The 18,128-nt window shown below is 38.6% G+C and overlaps 1 protein-coding gene across 1 annotated transcript in view; it reads left to right on the forward strand.

Moving 5' to 3' along the window:
- The first annotated feature begins 10,746 nt into the window (after nt 1–10,746).
- WASHC4 (WASH complex subunit 4) overlaps nt 10,747–18,128 on the forward strand; it is a 62,572-nt gene continuing 55,190 nt past the window's right edge. Inside the window, exons 1-4 of the mRNA XM_050748454.1 lie at nt 10,747–10,888; nt 14,140–14,279; nt 17,242–17,295; nt 17,388–17,453. Coding sequence (XP_050604411.1) covers nt 10,828–10,888; nt 14,140–14,279; nt 17,242–17,295; nt 17,388–17,453 — 321 coding nt within the window. The 5' untranslated portion in view covers nt 10,747–10,827. The remainder of the gene's footprint in view (nt 10,889–14,139; nt 14,280–17,241; nt 17,296–17,387; nt 17,454–18,128) is intronic.

Genomic DNA, 18,128 nt, shown 5'->3' on the forward strand with positions numbered 1-18,128 from the left:
TTTGCTTCATATGAGCAAACATTTTAGTCATTGTTTCTTAAAATATTTTCCTGTCCTTCCTTTTCTGGGTCCTCAACTATATGTACATTACAGCACTTGATATTGTCCCAAAGGTCTCTGAGATTTTCTTAATTTCTTTCATTTTTTTTCCTCTGTCTCAAGTTTAGATTGTTTCTGTTGGCACTTCTTCACATTTATTGACAGTTTCTTCTTTGTGCCTACTCTGCTGTTAATCTCATTCCATAAATCTTTCATTATCATTTCTAAAAGTTTTGTTTGGCTCTTTCTTTTTTGCTCTTTTTTTATATCTTACGTTTCTTTCCTCATTGTGTTCGTGTTTACTTTTTTTTTTTTTTTGAGACAGAGTCTTGCTGTCTTGCCCAGGCTGGAGTGCCATGGCACGATCTCAGCCTCCCAAAGTGTTGGGATTACAGGTGTGAGCCACCATTCTCAGCCCATGTTTTCCTTTAAGAACTAAAACAGGCTGGGCACAATGGCTCACATCTAACATTCTAGCATTTTGGGAGGCAGAGGCAGGCAGATCACTTGAGGCCAGGGGTTTAAGACCAGCCTGGCCAACATAGTGGAACCCTGTCTCTACTAAAAGTACAAAAAAATAGCTGGGTATGGTGGCATGCACCTGTAATACCAACTACTCAGGAGGCTGAGGCAGGAGAATCACTTGAACCTGGGAGGTGGAGGTTGAAGTGAGCTGAGATTGCACCTACTGTACTCCAGACTGGGCAACAGAGTGAGACTCTGTCTCAAAAAAAGAAAAAAAAATTAAAACATAAGTTTATCTTATTTTTTTTTCAGTTAAAACTTTTTATATTTTAATAGCTTTGGGGGTACAAGTGGCTTTTGGTTACACGGGTGAGTTGTATGGTGGTGAAGTCTGAGATTTTACCACACCTATCTCCTTAGTAGAATATGTTGTACCCAATATATAGGTTTTGTATCTTCCCACTCTCCCGCTTCTGAGTCTCCATAGTTCATTATATCACTTTGTATGCCTTTGCGTATCTATAGCTTAGCTCTTGCTTATAAGTGAGAACATAAGATATTGGGTTTTCCATTCCTGAGCTGTTTCACTTAGAAAAGTGGCCTCCAGCTCCATCCAAGTTGCTGCAAAACACATATTTAGTTCTTTTCTATGGCTGAGTCATATTCCATGGTGCATGTATATCACATTTTCTTTATCCACTCATTGGTTGATGGGCACTTAGGTTGGTTCCATGTCTTTGCAATTGTGAATTGTGCTACAACAAACACATGTGTGCAGATGACTTTTTGATATAACAACTTGTTTTCCTTTGGGCAGATACCCAAGAGTGGGATTGCTGGATCAAATGGTAGATCTACTTTTAGTTCTTTAGGAAATCTCCATACTGTTTTCCATAGAAGTTGTACTAATTTACATTCCCACCAGCAGTGTATAAGCATTCCCTTTTCTCCACATCCACACCACCATCTGTTGTTTTTTTGACTTTTTAATACTGGCCATTCTTGTAGGAGTAAGGTGGTACCTTGTTGTAGTTTTAATTTGCATTTCCCTAATAGGTGATGTTTCATATGTTTGTTGGCCATTCATATATCTTCTTTTGAGAAATGTCTGTTCATGTCACTTTCCCATTTTTTGATAGGGTTATTTGCTTTTTCTTGCTGCTCTGTTTGAGTTCCTTGTAGATTCTGGATATTTGTCCTTTGTCAGACGCATAGTTTGCAAATATTTTTTCCCATTTGGTAGATTATCTGTAAACATAATTTTAATGCTGTTTTCATGTTTTCATCTGCAAATTTCACCATTCCCATTATTTCTCCTTCCTTCCTCCCTCGCTCCCTCCCTCCTCGCTCCTCCCTCCCTCCCTCCCTCCCTCCCTCCCTTCCTTCCTTCCTTCCCTCCTCTGAGACAGGGTCTTACTCTGTCATCCAGGCTGGAGTGCAGTGGTGCCGTCTTGGCTCACTGGAGCCTCGATCTCCTGGGCTCAAGTTCCCATGTCTGTCTCCTGAGTAGCTGAGACTACAGGTACATGCCACCATGCCCGGCTAATTTTTGTATTTTTTGTAGGGACAGCATTTTGCCATGTTGCCCTGGCTGGTTTGAACACCTGAGCTCGAGCAATCTGCCCACCTTGGCCTCTCAAAGTGCTGGGATTACAGGAGTAAGCGACCATGCGTAGGCCATTTCTATCCTTTCTATGTCTATTACATGATTTTCCACTTGGTTATAGATCACATTTTCTTGCTTCTTAATATGTCTCATAATATTTAATTGGATATTTGAATGTTATACTGTTGCGTGCCTAGATTTTGTTATCTTCTTATAAAGCTTTTGGTTAAAATTGTACATTGTATATAATATATTGTGGCCACTCTGGATTCTATTTTGTTCTTCAGATAATTATTTGACTAGTATTTTGTTTGTTTGTTTGTTTCTTTGAGACAAGTTCTTGCTCTGTCACCCAGGCTAGAGTACAGTTGCAGGAGCACGGCTCACTGGAGCTTTGACCTCCTGGATTGGAGCAATTCTTCTGCCTCAGTCTTCTATGTAGCTGGGACCACAGGTGTATATCACCACACCTGGCTACCTGGCTAATTAAAAAAAATTTTTTTGTAGAGATGGGGTCTCACTTTGTTGCCCAGTCTGGTCTTTAACTCCTGGGCTCAAGTGATCCTCCCACCTCTGCCTCCCACAGTGCTGAGATTACTGGTGTGAGCCACCTTGCCTGTTTATTTGTTTTTAAATCAAGTAAACTTGCCTAGACTCCCTGTCTCCTTAGTAGAGTGAAGCAGTTTATATTCTGCTTAGTTCTTAGTTTAGTGAAGGATTTGGCCAGTGTTTACACTTAGATTGTGGGGGGTTACACCCATCTACAGTTGCCCTAATGATCAGTCTTTCCTTTTAAATTCTAAACTGCTTTACCAGCTCTACTTCTATTCTCTGTTATCTCAAATAAGTCTTCAGCTTTCTGCTACCCAAGGTGTACCTCTGTTGGGAAATACATGCATTCAAAAGAGCAGCAAACTCACACACTTCACTGAGTGCAGTTCTGTTTTTCAGGGACTCTTGTTATTTCACCAGGCCCTCTGTAGTTTAGCGGTCAGCCAGGGATTTGGGCAGAGTTTACACCCAGATTTTGGATCTCACACATTTTGGAGGTCACTCCCCAAACTGATGACTTCTCTTCTAACAAACCCTGTACTCAGTTTACTGACAGTTTGAGCCAGTAAGCCTGCAGTGCTGAGCTTCAGTGGGTGAGGGACACCATCAGACAAAAAGCCACAAACTCATAATTCTTATCAGTTGCTGAACAAAGTCTCCTGTGGTTTTTACCTGCTTCTATTGTTTTAGATCTTTAAAAAGTCACTTTTTGATATTCTGGCTACTTTTCTTAGTTATTAACTGTAGATGGGTTCACTTGACCACTTTATGCTGCCTCCGTTATTAGAAGTGTCCTATTAATTATTCTGATATGAAGACTTTAAAAAATGTCTATGCTTTTACAAGTAGATTATTTCAACCTACTTTACATAACTTATATAGCAAAACTTTTTTTTTTTTTTTTTTTTTTTTTTTTTTTGAGACAGAGTCTCGCTCTGTCCCCAGGCTGGAGTGCAATGGTGCAATCTCGGCTCACTGCAACCTCCGTCTCCCAGGTTCAAGTGATTCTCCTGCTTCAGCTTCCTGAGTAGCTGGGACTACAGGCACGCACCACCACACCCAGCTAATTTTTGTATTTTTAGTAGAGACGGGGTTTCACCATGTTGGCCAGGATGGTCTCAAACTCTTGACCTAATGATCCACCGGCCTTGGACTCCCAACGTGCTGGGATTGTAGGTGTGAGTCACCGCGTCCAGCCAGCAAAACTTTTTTTATATTATTTTGCTCTTTTAGAGTTCAGATAAGTCAGCAAACTGACTTCCGTCCCTTCCTTCCTCTCTCTTCCTTCCTACCTTTTCTTTCTTTTTCTTTCCTTTCCTTTCTTTCTTTTCTTTTCTTTTTCTTTCTCTTTCTCTCTTTTTTCTCTTTCTTTCTTTCTTTTGCTCTTTCTCTCTTTTTTTTTTTTTTTTTGATAGGATCTCATTCGGTTGCCCAGGGTAGAGTGCACTGGTGCAATCACAGCTCATTGCATCCTCGAACTCCTAAGCTCAAGCAATCCTTCCACCTCAGCCTCCTAAGTAGCAGGGGCTATAGGTGCATGCCACCATACCCAGCTAATTAAAACAATTTTTTTAGAGACCAAGTCTCATTATGTTGCCCAGATTGGTCTTGAACTTCGGGGCTCAAGCTACCCTTTCACTTTAGCTTCCCAAACTGCTAGGATTACAGGAGTGAATCACTATGCCCAGCTGACAAACTTTTTCTTAAAGGGCCAAGTAATAAATATTTTAGGCTTGTGGGCCATATGATTGCTGCTATAACTACCCAACTGCCATTTTAGTGTGAAGCAGCCATAGACGAAGCACAAATGTAAATTATGTTTAATATAAAATATGTAAGTTAATGGGCATGGCTGTAGTCTGATATTTTATTTAGAAAAGTAAGTAAAGTTTTACTTTATTTACTGATCTGCTGTCTGTACTTTGCTGACCCCTAAGTTAAAATATCTGAAAAATTTCACTTATCAGACAAGTGGGCTCTTTGAAGAGTTTTGTCACTGTGGCATACCAGACAGAGAAAGTCCTGATTAATAAATACTGGTTGAAGAAATGAATAACTAAAAAAGCCATATTACTTCACGATTTCTTTTATTCCTTACAGATTCTTTAACAAACAGTGCCATCTATTGAAGAACCAAGAGGAAATACTTTTCCTGTATACTGAGTATTTATTACAGAGCACTTGAAAAAAATGACAATTATTGGTTCACTCATTCAACAAATACATATTTACCATCTATGTACCTAGCATTATACTTGGCACTGAACTGTATCAAAGAGATAAGGTTTAGATGCTTATAGAGCTTACAGACAAGTGGGAGACTATATTATTGTAAGCACAATTGGAAGCTGCTGGGGTAGTAGTAGTATTTCCTACACCCCATCATATAAATATATATTACATTTTTAAAAATCCATTCATTCCTCTATGGACATTTGGACTGCTTCTGCCTCTTGGCTATTGTGATTAATGCTGCAGTGAATATGAGTGTGCAAATATCTTCTTGAGATCCTGCTTTCCATGTTTCTTGTCTGTTTTTTTGAGACAGAGTTTAGCTCTTGTTGCCCAGGCCGGAGTGCAACGGTGCAGTCTCTGCTCACTGCAACTTCTGCCTCCCAGGTTCAAGCAATTTTCCTGCCTCAGCCTCCTGAGTAGCTGGAATTACAGGTGCATACCACCATGCCTGGCTAATTTTTGTATTTTTAGTAGAGACGAGATTTCACCATGTTGGCCAGGCTGGTCTCAAACTCCTGACCTCAAGTGATCCACCTACCTTGGCCTCCTAAAGTGCTGGGATGACAGGCATGAGCCACCATGCTTGGCCTGTTTTTGGATATATACCCAGGAGAGGGATTGTTGGATCATACTGTAATTCTATTTTTGGTTTTTAAGGACCCTCCATACTGTTTTTCTTTTTTTTTTTTTTTTTTTTTTTTTTTTTTTTTTTATTATACTTTGAGTTCTAGGGTACATGTGCATAATGTGCAGGTTTGTTACATATGTATACTTGTGCCATGTTGGTGTGCTGCAGCCATCAACTCATCAGCACCCATCAACTTCCATACTGTTTTTCATACCAACTGCATCATCTCACAGTCCCACCAGCAGTGCACGAGCATTCCAATTTCTCCACATCCTTGCCAATACTTGTTATTGTTCATTTATTGATGATAGTGGTCATCCTAATGGGTGTGAGGTAATATCTCATTGTGGTTTTTATTTGCATTTCTCTAATAGTGATGTTGAACATCTTTTCATATGCTTCTTTGGAGAAATGTCTATTCAGATCCTTTGCCCAATTTTAAAATTGTTTTGTTGTTGTTGAGTTGTAAGAGTTCTCTTACATATTGTGGAAATCAATCCCTTATCAGACATATGATTTGCAATCGTTTTCTCCCATTCCATAGGTTGCTTTTTCACTGTGTTGATTAATTCCTTTAACATGCAGAAGTTTTTAAGTTTGATGTTATCCAATTTTTCCATTTTTGCTTTTTTTGCTAAAATCCTTTTTGAAGGCATTGGAAACCCAGGACAGTGAGGATTCGAGGAACTGAAATTCAGGAGAGATGATCCAAAAAGTTGAGCTTGACATTTGGTACCACATTTCACCTCACGACATCGGCTGATTTGTAATGTGGAAGCTGAGAGTTGATGAGGCTGGGGAGCAGAAAGCAGTAGCTGAGAGGTGGAAAAACCCATCAGGTTTGGCAGGCCCTGCCGAGCACCCCTGCAAAGCTATACTCTAGGACTGAGGTGATAACAGAAATAGATGAGCTCTCACAAAGACAGAAACCCCGTTTCAAATCAGAACAGTCCTAGACTGGGTTAAAGTAATCTGCCCCTACACTAAGTGCTTTCCAGAACAAATAGTAATCCCCTCTGAAGAAAGATGACATCATTCAGAGCCTTAACTTATCCTTACAATTTTTCATGCATAAAGGTCAGGATGCACTAAAAAAATTATCAGCTATACCAGGAAATAAGGCCAAATGATGGAAAACCAAGAGAAAAAGAAACATAACATAACAAAACAAAACATCACCAGACAACAGAAAAGAAACCCACAGGAAATCCAGATATTGGAGTTACGTCAGGCTTCTTGACATCCTATATTTACTGTAATTATTTTGCCATGTTGGTCAGGCTGGTCTTGAACTCCTGATCTCAGGTGATCCGCCCATCTTGGCCACCCCAAATGCTGGGATTACAGGAGTGAGCCACTGTGCCCAGCCTAGATTACCGTTATATCTAATTCCCTGAATTCTGGTTGGACTGAGTGCTGAAGCCCTGTGCTTCCATGGTGTTTACCACTTCAAAGTTATCTATTGACATAATTAAAATGTGTCAGGGACTGTGCAATGTGGGAATAAATCATGGTCCCTGATACCAAAGAGTGGATGGTCTGTATTAGGCTGAATAACAGGTGCCCAAAGATGTCCATGTCCTAATCCCTAGACCCTATGAATATGTTACCTTACATGTTTAAAATGACTTTGCAGATATGATTAAGGTAAGAATTTTGAGATAGGGAGATTATCCTGGATTATCTGTGTGAGCTTGATGTAATCACAAGGGTCATTATAAGAGGAAGGCAGGTGAATCAGTCAATAGTGGGAAATGTGACGGCAGAAACAAGAAGTTCAAGTAATGCACGGAAGCTGAGAAAAGCAAAGAAACAGATTCTGAGTGTCCAAGAGGAACCAGCCCTACTAACACCCTTACTTTATCCCAATGAGACTGATTTTGGCGTTCTGACCTCTAGAACTAGAAGATAATAAATTTGTACTCTTTTAACCACTAAGTTGGTGACAATTTGCTACAGCAGCAATAGGAAACTAATACATAACTTAATAGGGAAGATAATGTCAAATTATCTTCTGGGACAAATTACTAAGTGAAATATCTCTAGTGAGTTATTGCCATAGAATTTCTATTGCAGGAAGAAGATTTTATTTATTTTATATTTTATTTATTTATTTTAAACTTTTATTGTAGGTTCAGGGGTACACGTAAAGGTTTGTTACATAGGTAAACTCATGTCATGGGGGTTTGTGGTACAGATTATTTCATCACCCAGGTATTAAGCCCTGTACCCAATAGTTATCTTTTCTGCTCCTCTCTCCATTCCCACCCTCCACCCTCAGTTAACCTCCAGTGTCTGTTGTTTCCTTCTTTGTGTTAATGAGCTTTCATCATTTAGCTCCCACTTATAAATGAGAACATGTGGTATTTGGTTTACTGTTCCTGTGTCAAGTTTGCCAAGGATAACAGCCCCAGCTCCATCCATGTTCCTGCAAAAGATAGGATCTCATTCTTTTTTATGGCTGCATACTATTTCCATGGTGTATGTGTACCACATTTTAAAAACCCAGTCTGTCATTCATGGGCATTTAGGTTGACTCCATGTTTTTGCTATTGTGAATAGTGCTGCAATGGGAAGATACATTCCCATGCATGTATCTTCATGGTAGAATGATTTACATTCTTCTGGGTAAAAATCCAGTAATGGGATTGCTGGGGTGAATAGCAGTTGGAAGAAGACTTTAAATGTAAATTAAGAAATAAATTCACCAAGAACTTAGCTATATAACATATACGTAAAATATTTTGGTATGGAATAAACTGGTATTTAAGGTGTGGGTACATGGGGCTATATGTTAAAGGCAGGGATTCCTAGGAACTGGCAGGCAGACACCTTCTGTAGGCAGCTGTTCTAAAGTTCACAGAAGCTTTCAGAAGAGCACAATATTGTCCATATGAAGTTTCTCCTTCTATTTCCAAGCTTGCTTTTCAGAAAGTACTGTGTGAATGAAGAGTAGTAGAATGAAGAATATGTGACCACTTAAAATAATGATTTGCCTCTTGCAGACTAGGTCTAAGAAATATGGGATATTAATTTTTATAAATAATTTTCAGATAGCACTTTTCATTTAGTGAATGTGCTTTTCTATTTGGTATCTAATTTGTAATTCTCTAACAAAATTTGAAATTATAGGCTGTGGAAATTAATGTAAACATATTTAAGATCAAGACAGACAATCCCTGAGTCTTTTTTTTTTTTTTTTTTTTTTTTTTTTTTTGAGATGCAGTCTTGCTCTGTTGCCCAGGCTGGAGTGCAGTGGCTCACATGATTCTACTGCCTCAGCCTCCAGAGTAGCTGGGACTACAGGCAGGCACCACCATGCCCAGCTAATTTTTGTATTTTTAGTAGGGACAGGGTTTCACCACGTTGCCCAGGCTGGTCTTGAACTCCTGACCTCAAGTGATCCACCCACCTCGGCCTCCCAAAGTATTGGGATTACAGGTGTGAGCCACCACACTGGGCCTTCTGAGATCTTTTAAAGATATATCTATATTGATTCATAATAGCAACCTGGTACAGTATGTGGTTGGTATTGCTCTATGTACCTTACATGTAATAACTAATTTAGTCCTCTTAAGAATCCCACAAGGTGTTTACTAGTTTTATTTTATTTTCATTTTATAGATGGGGAAATTGAGACAGAGGTTAAATTACATGACCCCAGATCACATGGTTAGTAAGTGGCAGAGCCAGGATTTGCACCTTGGCAATTTGGCAGTCAAAACTGTGCTTTTAATTATTACATGACACTGCCTCTTGCTACTAATCTATTAACTTTAATAGATTAGTGTATTTATAGATTCAAATTATTCTGACTTGTAAGTTCAATTTATCACAATGAGCTGCTGGGAGATTAATTACAGTGATTTAATGCAAATGTTAAGAATCCAGGAAAGTCAAACTCATGGTCACACAGAAAGTACAGGAAAAAAGTTTGTCAGCCATTAGACCCTAAGGATGCTTGTTATTTTCAAGATTTCTTTCTTTCTTTCTTTCTTTCTGAAATGCACACTACGTCTGCCAGAGGGTCAGAAATCAATTTTCTTACCTGTTTTATAGTTTCTGCATCTAGTCTGGTGCCTGGTACCCAGTGGGCACTCAATAAACATTTAACCCAGGGCAGATCCAATGACCTCAGAAGAATGCTCGTCAATAGACCTTTTGCCTACACTGATTAGTTCTTTTCGGTACTTTTTAAGATGACACGAGTAAAACCTTAATAAATTCTCATTGTTAAGGATTCAAAACATATACGTAGACATAGCAAAACTTGAAAATCCTGTTACTCACCAACACATACTTTTCCCCAGGTAACCACCGTCTTGTGATTTGTCTTTCTATGAATTTGTATACATATATGCACATACGCGTTTGTATAACCTAAACACATAAATGTAATCACAAATACACATTGCTCTGCAACTGTCTTGTCTTGTGTCGGTTTTTCATGCCATTATAAATATATTTCATCTATTTTAGCAGCTCTTCAGTGATTTGTAGTATGGATGTATTAAGCTTTATGTTATTCACTTGTAATGGACATTTAGATAGTTTCCTATTAAAAACCACGTTGCTTTAAACATTCTTGTGCAAATACATGTGTGCATGTAGAATTTTACACCGATCCCGATTCTCCAAAAATCCAAGTAGCAGGTGGGATCATTTTAGAATGCACTTCAATAGCGTTCTTCAACCTTCCTCGCGTTTTTAAAAGGACTGAGAGGAGAGCGGGGGAGAGGTCGTAAGATCCCCTGTTAGGGTGTTCGTAAAGTAACTCCTCTCGCACAGCCGTCTTGAAAAAGCAATCCGCACAGAATGTGCGGGAGAGCTGTAGGAACTCCTATGGTGGCGAAAGGGAGGGAAACAGGCTTGTTGGAAGAAGCGCCTGGTCAGCGTTATCCTCGAGGATCATGCCTTCCTGTTAATTCCCCACCCCATCAATTCTACCCTTTTTAGGTTAGACTGAGGAGTAAGTTTCCCAGGTATTAAAAATCGTCTAGAGAGAGCAGGGCGAAATTAGAGCGCCGAAGTGGCTTGAGAAGCACAGTGAACGGTGGCGAAGCCCAATCCCGGTCGTAGTACGCCCGCGGGCACTGCCGGCGCCATGGCGGCCGCCTTCGGCCACGGCGGAGGACTCGCTTTCCCAGCGGCCCCCGCGGTCGCAGGGGCAACGAGCCCGACCGGCCCTCGCGAGCGGAGGCGGGGCCGGGGCCGGAAGTCACGTGCTGTGACAGTAGCTGGGGTGAGGCCGTCGTCGCCCCACGGGCGTTTTGGGGCTGTGTCTGTGGGAGGCGCCGAGGTGATGGCGGTGGAGACTCTGTCCCCGGACTGGGAGTTTGACCGCGTTGACGACGGCTCGCAGAGTAAGGGAGCGGCAGGGCGAGGGCTGCGGGTGGACGCTCCTCCGGCCCGCCGCTGTCCTGGGCAGCGCTCTGCGAGAGGGACGGCTGCACAGCCGTCTGGTGCGGGACACTTCAGAGCCCTTGGGGTGTGCGAGGAACGCGCTCCAGCGTTACTTTCGGGGTTGGGGTCCCAACCACGGGTCAGGCTGCCCGCTCTGGGCTCGGCGTATGAGGCGGGGGCTCTCTTGGGGAGCCTGCGGTGCCCCGCGGGAAACGGCGTCCGCCTTCAGCTGCCCCGGGGCTTGGGCGGGGCGCGCCAGGGAGGCCCAGTGGCCCCGGCCAGGCTGCTTCTGTCTCTGGCCTCTTGGGGATTTCGCCAGATTCTCAGCGTTCAGCTCTGGAGGACGCTGATGTCTGGGTTCCTGTTTCGGTTTCCTGTTTTTCTTCTTTTCCTCCCAAATCAACTTTTGCAAGTTTAGGTGTCTTTCCCATTGCGTTGTTATAACCGTAGAAGAGAGCGAAAAAAGAACTTTTCACCCCGTGAAAATAAACACGTGAATATCATTTTATCCTTTTCCAGGCCTTTTATATTATGCTAAGTGGTATTTTTCAGTGATGTTCTGTAGTTTCCATCACAGCTATAAAGGCTTCAAAAATTACAGCAAATCTTCACATTTTGTTTCACAAGATCAAATTGTCTGATTTTAACTTAGAAGTCCGTCCCGAAATAAATTCTGTTTTCTTTCAGTAAAATATTGAGGCCACATTAATTGTAGTGAAACTCTGCTTGAAGTAAATACAAGTTGGCAATCTGCTTTTTATCTTTGGTGATAGTAATCTGTGTAAGTGATTTAAGATACCAGAGCATGCTGTTTGTGATTTTTTTTTCCTCATAGTTTTTCCAAAAGGTGGAACGTCGCTTTTAAAGATTACAGATGAATTTTGCTTGATTTTACAAAGAGAGACTAATGCCTGCAAAGTTAGATGAATTAGGTTTTACAAGTCTCTCAGAGAAGAGTGAGCTACACCAGGATGGGTTGCAGTTTTTCACAAAACATTCTTGAGGTCAGGAGTTCAAGACGATCCTGGCTAACGGGGTTCCCGTCTCTACTAAAAATACAATAGCCGGGCGTGGTGGCGGGCGCCTGTAATTCCAGCTACTTGGGAGGCTGAGGCAGCGGAATCACTTGAACCCGGGAGGCGGAGGTTGCAGTGAGCCGAGATCGCGCCATTGCACTCCAGTCTGGGTGACAGTAAGATACTAGCTCCTATGCAGCATAAAAATTAATCTTGCAGGTAATGACAAAATCTTTTTTTTTTTTTTTTGTGGAGCGGATTCTGTATTTATTGTTATAAATTGAACTGTACCTTATCATATATGAAGTTTTATGGACAAAGGTGACGAACTGGGATCTTCAAAAAAAATTGGAATAGAGTTATGTTAATTGGGTTTGAAAATGGTTCAGCCTGGAGTAGAATGATCTGAATCACTCAACAGATACTTTCTACAACCAGTGACTGTGCTAGATATTAGGGATACAAAGATAAAACAAGGAATGCAGTCTATTGACAAAGATGAGCATGTTAAGTAGGTTTTTGGAACTTTTACTCTTAAAAAATTACCAGGTAGTTACTAAGTTTTGTTACTTTAACTTTCACCAATTTTACAACCGTTTATTATCAGCAAGGAACTTTTAATGTTATTTTAGGTTTTCTGTTGCCTGTTTGTGAATCCCTAAACATATTAAAGGAGTGATTTATTGGCGTGGTGTTTTTCTAGCATTTTTTTTTTTTTTTTTTTTTTTTTAAGAGAAGGTCTCACTCTGTCGCCCAGTGCAGTGGCATCGTCATGGCTCACTGCAGCCTCAACCTGCTGGGCTCACGTGATCTTCCTACCTCAGCCTCCCTAGTAGCTGGCTGATTTTTTCTTTTTTAATTGGGGTAGAGACAAGGTTTCGCCATGTTTCCCAGGCTGTTCTTGAATTCCTGGGCTCAAGCGACCCACCCGCCTTGGCCTCCCAAAGTGTTAGGGTGAGCCACCATGCCCGGTCTAGCATTGTCTTTAAGAACTCATTTGCTGGTCAAATGCGGCTTTGACTGGTCATTTCCCGTGTAGTTGAGAATAAGACAACCATTTAGGGTTCTGAAAATCTAGGCAGTTTTATATGTAAGCTGTAGGGAAGAGAACACCTCCTTATGCTTGGTTTTCATTAATTTTTGTTCTGTGAATCATATCTAGACTAATTGTTTTGCAAAATTGCCTAGATTAATGCTATAATAAGACAGAAACTTTAATGAACTAAATGGATTCACCGGATTTAGAACTTTACGTGGTTGAAGAATAAGGGAGAATGGGGGTTAGGTCTTTATACTTTAATACAGTGTGAGTCAGAACACACTTTATCTTATTGCTAATTTGAGGAGAGCAAATTTTTACCTTTTTTAGAAGACAAAGGTTGAATGAAGTTATATCAATAAAAGAAACTGAGTTGGAGTTGAATTTGTTACCTTTGGGAACAAGTAATGAATTTTTATGTGTAACGTGAAATACTTTCATGCATTTTGACGAATAGGCATATTTTAAAATCCAGCTTGTTCCAGTGATTCCTTAAAGTTACCTATGAATGTGTTAATTCTGTGAAGAGCAGCATAGTATTCTGCAGTTAAGCAGTGTTCTTTGCTGGTTTTTCCAACTTGATTATGACAGTTAAATAAGTTAACAGATACCTTGGTTAAATTTTAGACAGTATGGAAATAATATGCTCAAGCAGATCTAAAACCTCCATTTAAAAATATTTAGGTGTATTATTAAACATTAGTGCATATAGAATTAAAAACTACATTTTTAAATGTTACTTCTGTGTCAGAATTTTTTTTTCACCTGCTTCAGGTCATGAATATTTGTTTTTGCAGAAGGGTTTTTTGTGACTAAAAGATAGAATCAGGACATTGAGTTGTTTAGGGCACTTTTCAAATTGGTTCAAAGCCCTCTATTATGGGGTAGATGGGCTGGTGACTTTTTCATAATATGTTAGGGTTTTAAGGTAGTATCTTTATATATGGTAACATTTACTGCTTTTAAAGTTATTTCACGTATAGAGAAGATTGAAAGCTGAATTATTGTTTAACTTTGAAACTTTATTTTCAGGAAGTCCAGACATTCCGGAGTAATTATTAACAATGCTTTGCGTGACTTTCGAGGTTATTTGAAGTAAATGTCCTGTAATTCATTACCTGTACTTATCACATACTGTTTTAAAATTTAAACTTAGAAATTCATGCCGAAGTCCAACTTAAGAATTATGGGAAATTTCTTGAGGAGTATACATCTCAACTGAGAAGAATTGAGGACGCTCTGGATGACTCAATTGGAGATGTTTGGGATTTCAATCTTGATCCTATAGCATTAAAGGTTTGCTTTGATTTTTTTAAATATATGTATGTATTTTCTGGACATAGTATATCCTGAAAACATAATTTTTTAAAATGGAAAAAGTATTTGAAATCTAAGAACAAAATGAAAGTTGGAGAAAATTGTTGATTTCCTTTTCTCTAAGCCGTGCAGTTGGTTTTTAAATGTGTGTGTGTTTTTTTGTTTAAGAATGACACAAACACAAAGCCTTTGGTGTCAAAGAATGACACAAACTCCAAGTCTTTGAGCTTGCCTTTGATTTTCATTATTAAGATAATGATGAGGGCTGGATAGAATATTCAGCCTTTGGTTTTTCTTAATTGAGGCTATTTTACATAGAGTGAAATGCACCGATACTCTTAATTTTGCCAAACACATGTAACTCATATCCCAATTAAGACAGAATATTTTCACCATTTCTGAAAAGTTCTCTCATGCTATATTGGAGATGTTAATGTGTGAGTAATTTTTTAATGTATAAAATATGTCACTCCATTTTGAAATATTTCTTTTATCTTTAGTTTGTTACCACTTGAATAATAATGTACATTTTATTGAGCACTTACGTATTAGACACTGTCCTAAGTCACACACTGACTTTTTATAACAACTTTCTTGAGATATAATTCATATATCATACAATTCACTCATTTAAATTGTATAATTCCATTATTTTTAGTATATTCACAGAATTGTGCAACCATCACAACAGTCAATGTTAGAACATTCTCACCCTGCCCCCCCCCGAAAAGAAATCGTGTACTTTGGTAGTCAACCCCCTAGTTCATGCCATGGCATACCTGCCCTAGGCAACCACCAATCTGCTTTTTATCTCTATGTGTTTGTCTCCTCTGTATACTTCATATAAATGAAATCATACAGTATGTACTCCTTTGTTGCTGGCTTCTTTAACTTAATGTTTTCAAGGCTCATCTATGTTGTCACCTGTTTTTAGTACTTTCTCTTTTTGCTGTTGCTGAATAATATTCCATTGTAAGGAATGGATAACCACATTTTATTTATCCATTCATCAGTTGATAGACGTTGGAGTTTTCTACTATTTGGCTATTATGAATAATGCTGCTATGAGCATTTGGGTACATGGTTTTATGTAGACATATATATGTGCATTATATATAAAATGTATATATACATTATGTGTATATTTTATACATATGTATATATGGGAGTGGAAATCCTGGATTATGTGGTAACTATGTTTAACTTTTTGAGGAGCTGCCAGAATGTTTTCCAATATGGCTATACCATTTTACATTACTACCAGCACTGCATGAAGGTTCCAATTTTTCTATATCCTTGCCAGCTTTTATTGTCTTGATTATATTCTTCCTTGTGAATGTGATAGCTCATTGTGGTTTTGATTTGCATTTCTGATGGCTAATAATGTTGAACATCTTTTCATGTGCTTATGGCCATGTGTCTGTTTTCTTTGGAGAAATGTGTGTTCACATCCTTTGCCCATTTTTAAATTGGGTTATCTTTTTAGTATTGCATTATAGGACAAGCATTGACTTTTAATTCCCACAACAGTCCTATAACGTAGATACAATGTCATCTCCATTTGTAAATGAGAAAACTCAGGCATAGAAAACTTAAGTAACTTAGTTGAGTAAGTGACACATTTAGTTAAATGATGAATATCAGGCAGCTTGGCTCCAGAGCCTGTGCCCTTATCCAGTACCCTAAACTGCCTCACAAATACTTTATGTATTTGTAAACTGAAATTACTTTCCTTTGACTTCTTTCCTGCAGGCTGGATAGACCTAGTCTTACTTTAAAAATCTTTCCCTCAAATTTGTAATTGTCTCTTTTTGTTCTTCAACACTTCTGTGAGAATCCTTGTATGTGTAAGTTATAGGAACTCTATGAGGAAACTCATTCTCTACCTGTACTATCTCTGAGGGTAATAAGTTTCATACCTCTGTCACTTGCCATTAAGTAACACTTGTTGATTTTTTAAAGAGATGCTGTTGGGCTTTCTCGCCATTAAGTAATACTTGTTGATTTTTTAAAGACTTGCTCTTGGGCTTTAAGGGCCTCTTCTAGATAGGATTATAAAATCTGTTTTTTGTCTCAACTCTCAGATTTTATAAAAGGGTGAAATCATCTCTTAGTTTTTTTCTTTCTCCTATAGAAGCATTCTAATCTTTACAATTATCTGACAGACTCCATCTCCCTAGTTGCTTTCTTTGGAACCTCTGTTTAAGTTCTATTATTGGGCAGTTGTTTTATTGTTTTTACTATACAAGGTTCTTAGTATTTTGGGAAAAGCCACAAACTCTGATAAAATATCTGTAAACAAAAATTACAACCTAATGAGAAAAGGTATGTAATAACTTACTTGCATAAATAGTTAATTGTTAGTATGTAACCAGAAGGGAGATCTAAGATTTCACTTAATAAAGAGATCGCATATAGTCGATGATCAGGAAGAGGTGGAAATTGAATGGGCTTTAGGAGTGAACTCCACACAATATTTTCAGTGTTTCTGAGCGTGGATTTATACAAGAAAATACATTTTTTCTGTCTTGTTTCATTCTTAATTTATTTTGACTCTTTAGTTACAGTATCTTATTAAATTTGTGGCTGCATAGACAATTCAAAAATGATGAGAGGTTTTTCCCCATGATCATAACTAATAGAGTTTAATGATGTTACTGTTAACCTTATTACCTTGCATTTTCTTGTACTACACTCATAAGCAGCCACCTTGTGCTCCATAGGACAACTAGAGTTGTCGCAGCATGATTGTGTCATGGTGGGCCATTTCTTATGTGTTGTCTAATGAGATTGTTTTGGATGAAGTAGTTGGTATGGTGCTAATGTTGAGTACAGGATCTAACACAATTTCATTCGAATAAAGCTAGTCTCAATTTGTGTATTTAAAATTTCGGTTATTTTTCAAATTAAAAAGAAATGTTCTTTTCCTTTGTTTCTGTAGCTTTTGCCTTATGAACAGTCTTCTCTTTTGGAACTCATAAAGACTGAAAACAAGGTACAGAATCCTAAATCTAAAAAATTATTTAAAAAATGTTTTAGCTATCTGTTACAATTTACTTTTTATTTTGTTTTTACTCATGAAACTAGGTCTTAAACAAAGTCATCACTGTTTATGCTGCACTTTGTTGTGAAATCAAGAAATTAAAATATGAGGTAATTGTTTGAATTATTGTCTTAAAACTTTAAAAACACATCATTTAGAAGCAAGTATGTGTTTATATATGTACAGTGTGCAATAAATATTGAATGTTGAATGAATTATTTATTTAACATAATAGTAATACTGACTACTATTCATTGAGTACTTAGTATGTACAAAACGCCAGGCTAACACTATAACCCTTATAGTAACCCCAGGAGGTAGGTGAGACATTGATGAGGAAACTGAAGCTTAAAGAGAGGGTTACTTGCATAACATCTTACTGGTAGTCAACAGTTTGAATCTAGGTTTACAAACCTCCAAAGTTTGTGTTACCTGCCATATATACTGGCTATCTAGAGAAAACGGATTTTTTTTTTTTTTCTTAAGACGCATTTAGTTTTGTGTTTCCTTACCCAAGGACCATTAAAAGTCTGGTAGAAGTTGTCAGACTTCGTATTTTATTCTCTTGCTTTTTGATACCATGTGGTTGCTCTTTATTTCCCATGAACTCATGGGAGAATGTGGGACAGTGAGGGTGGTCAGGTAAGATGAAGTAAAGGCTAAAGGAATCAGGATATTGCTTTGAATATCAGTAATATTTTTGTTACTCTAAAGATAAATTGAATTGCTTTATAAGCAGGTTTTGAATTTAAATGAATTTGAATTTAAATGAATTTGAATTTAAA

Source organism: Macaca thibetana, chromosome 11, assembly GCF_024542745.1.
Source record: "Macaca thibetana thibetana isolate TM-01 chromosome 11, ASM2454274v1, whole genome shotgun sequence".
Classification (NCBI taxonomy): domain Eukaryota; kingdom Metazoa; phylum Chordata; class Mammalia; order Primates; family Cercopithecidae; genus Macaca; species Macaca thibetana.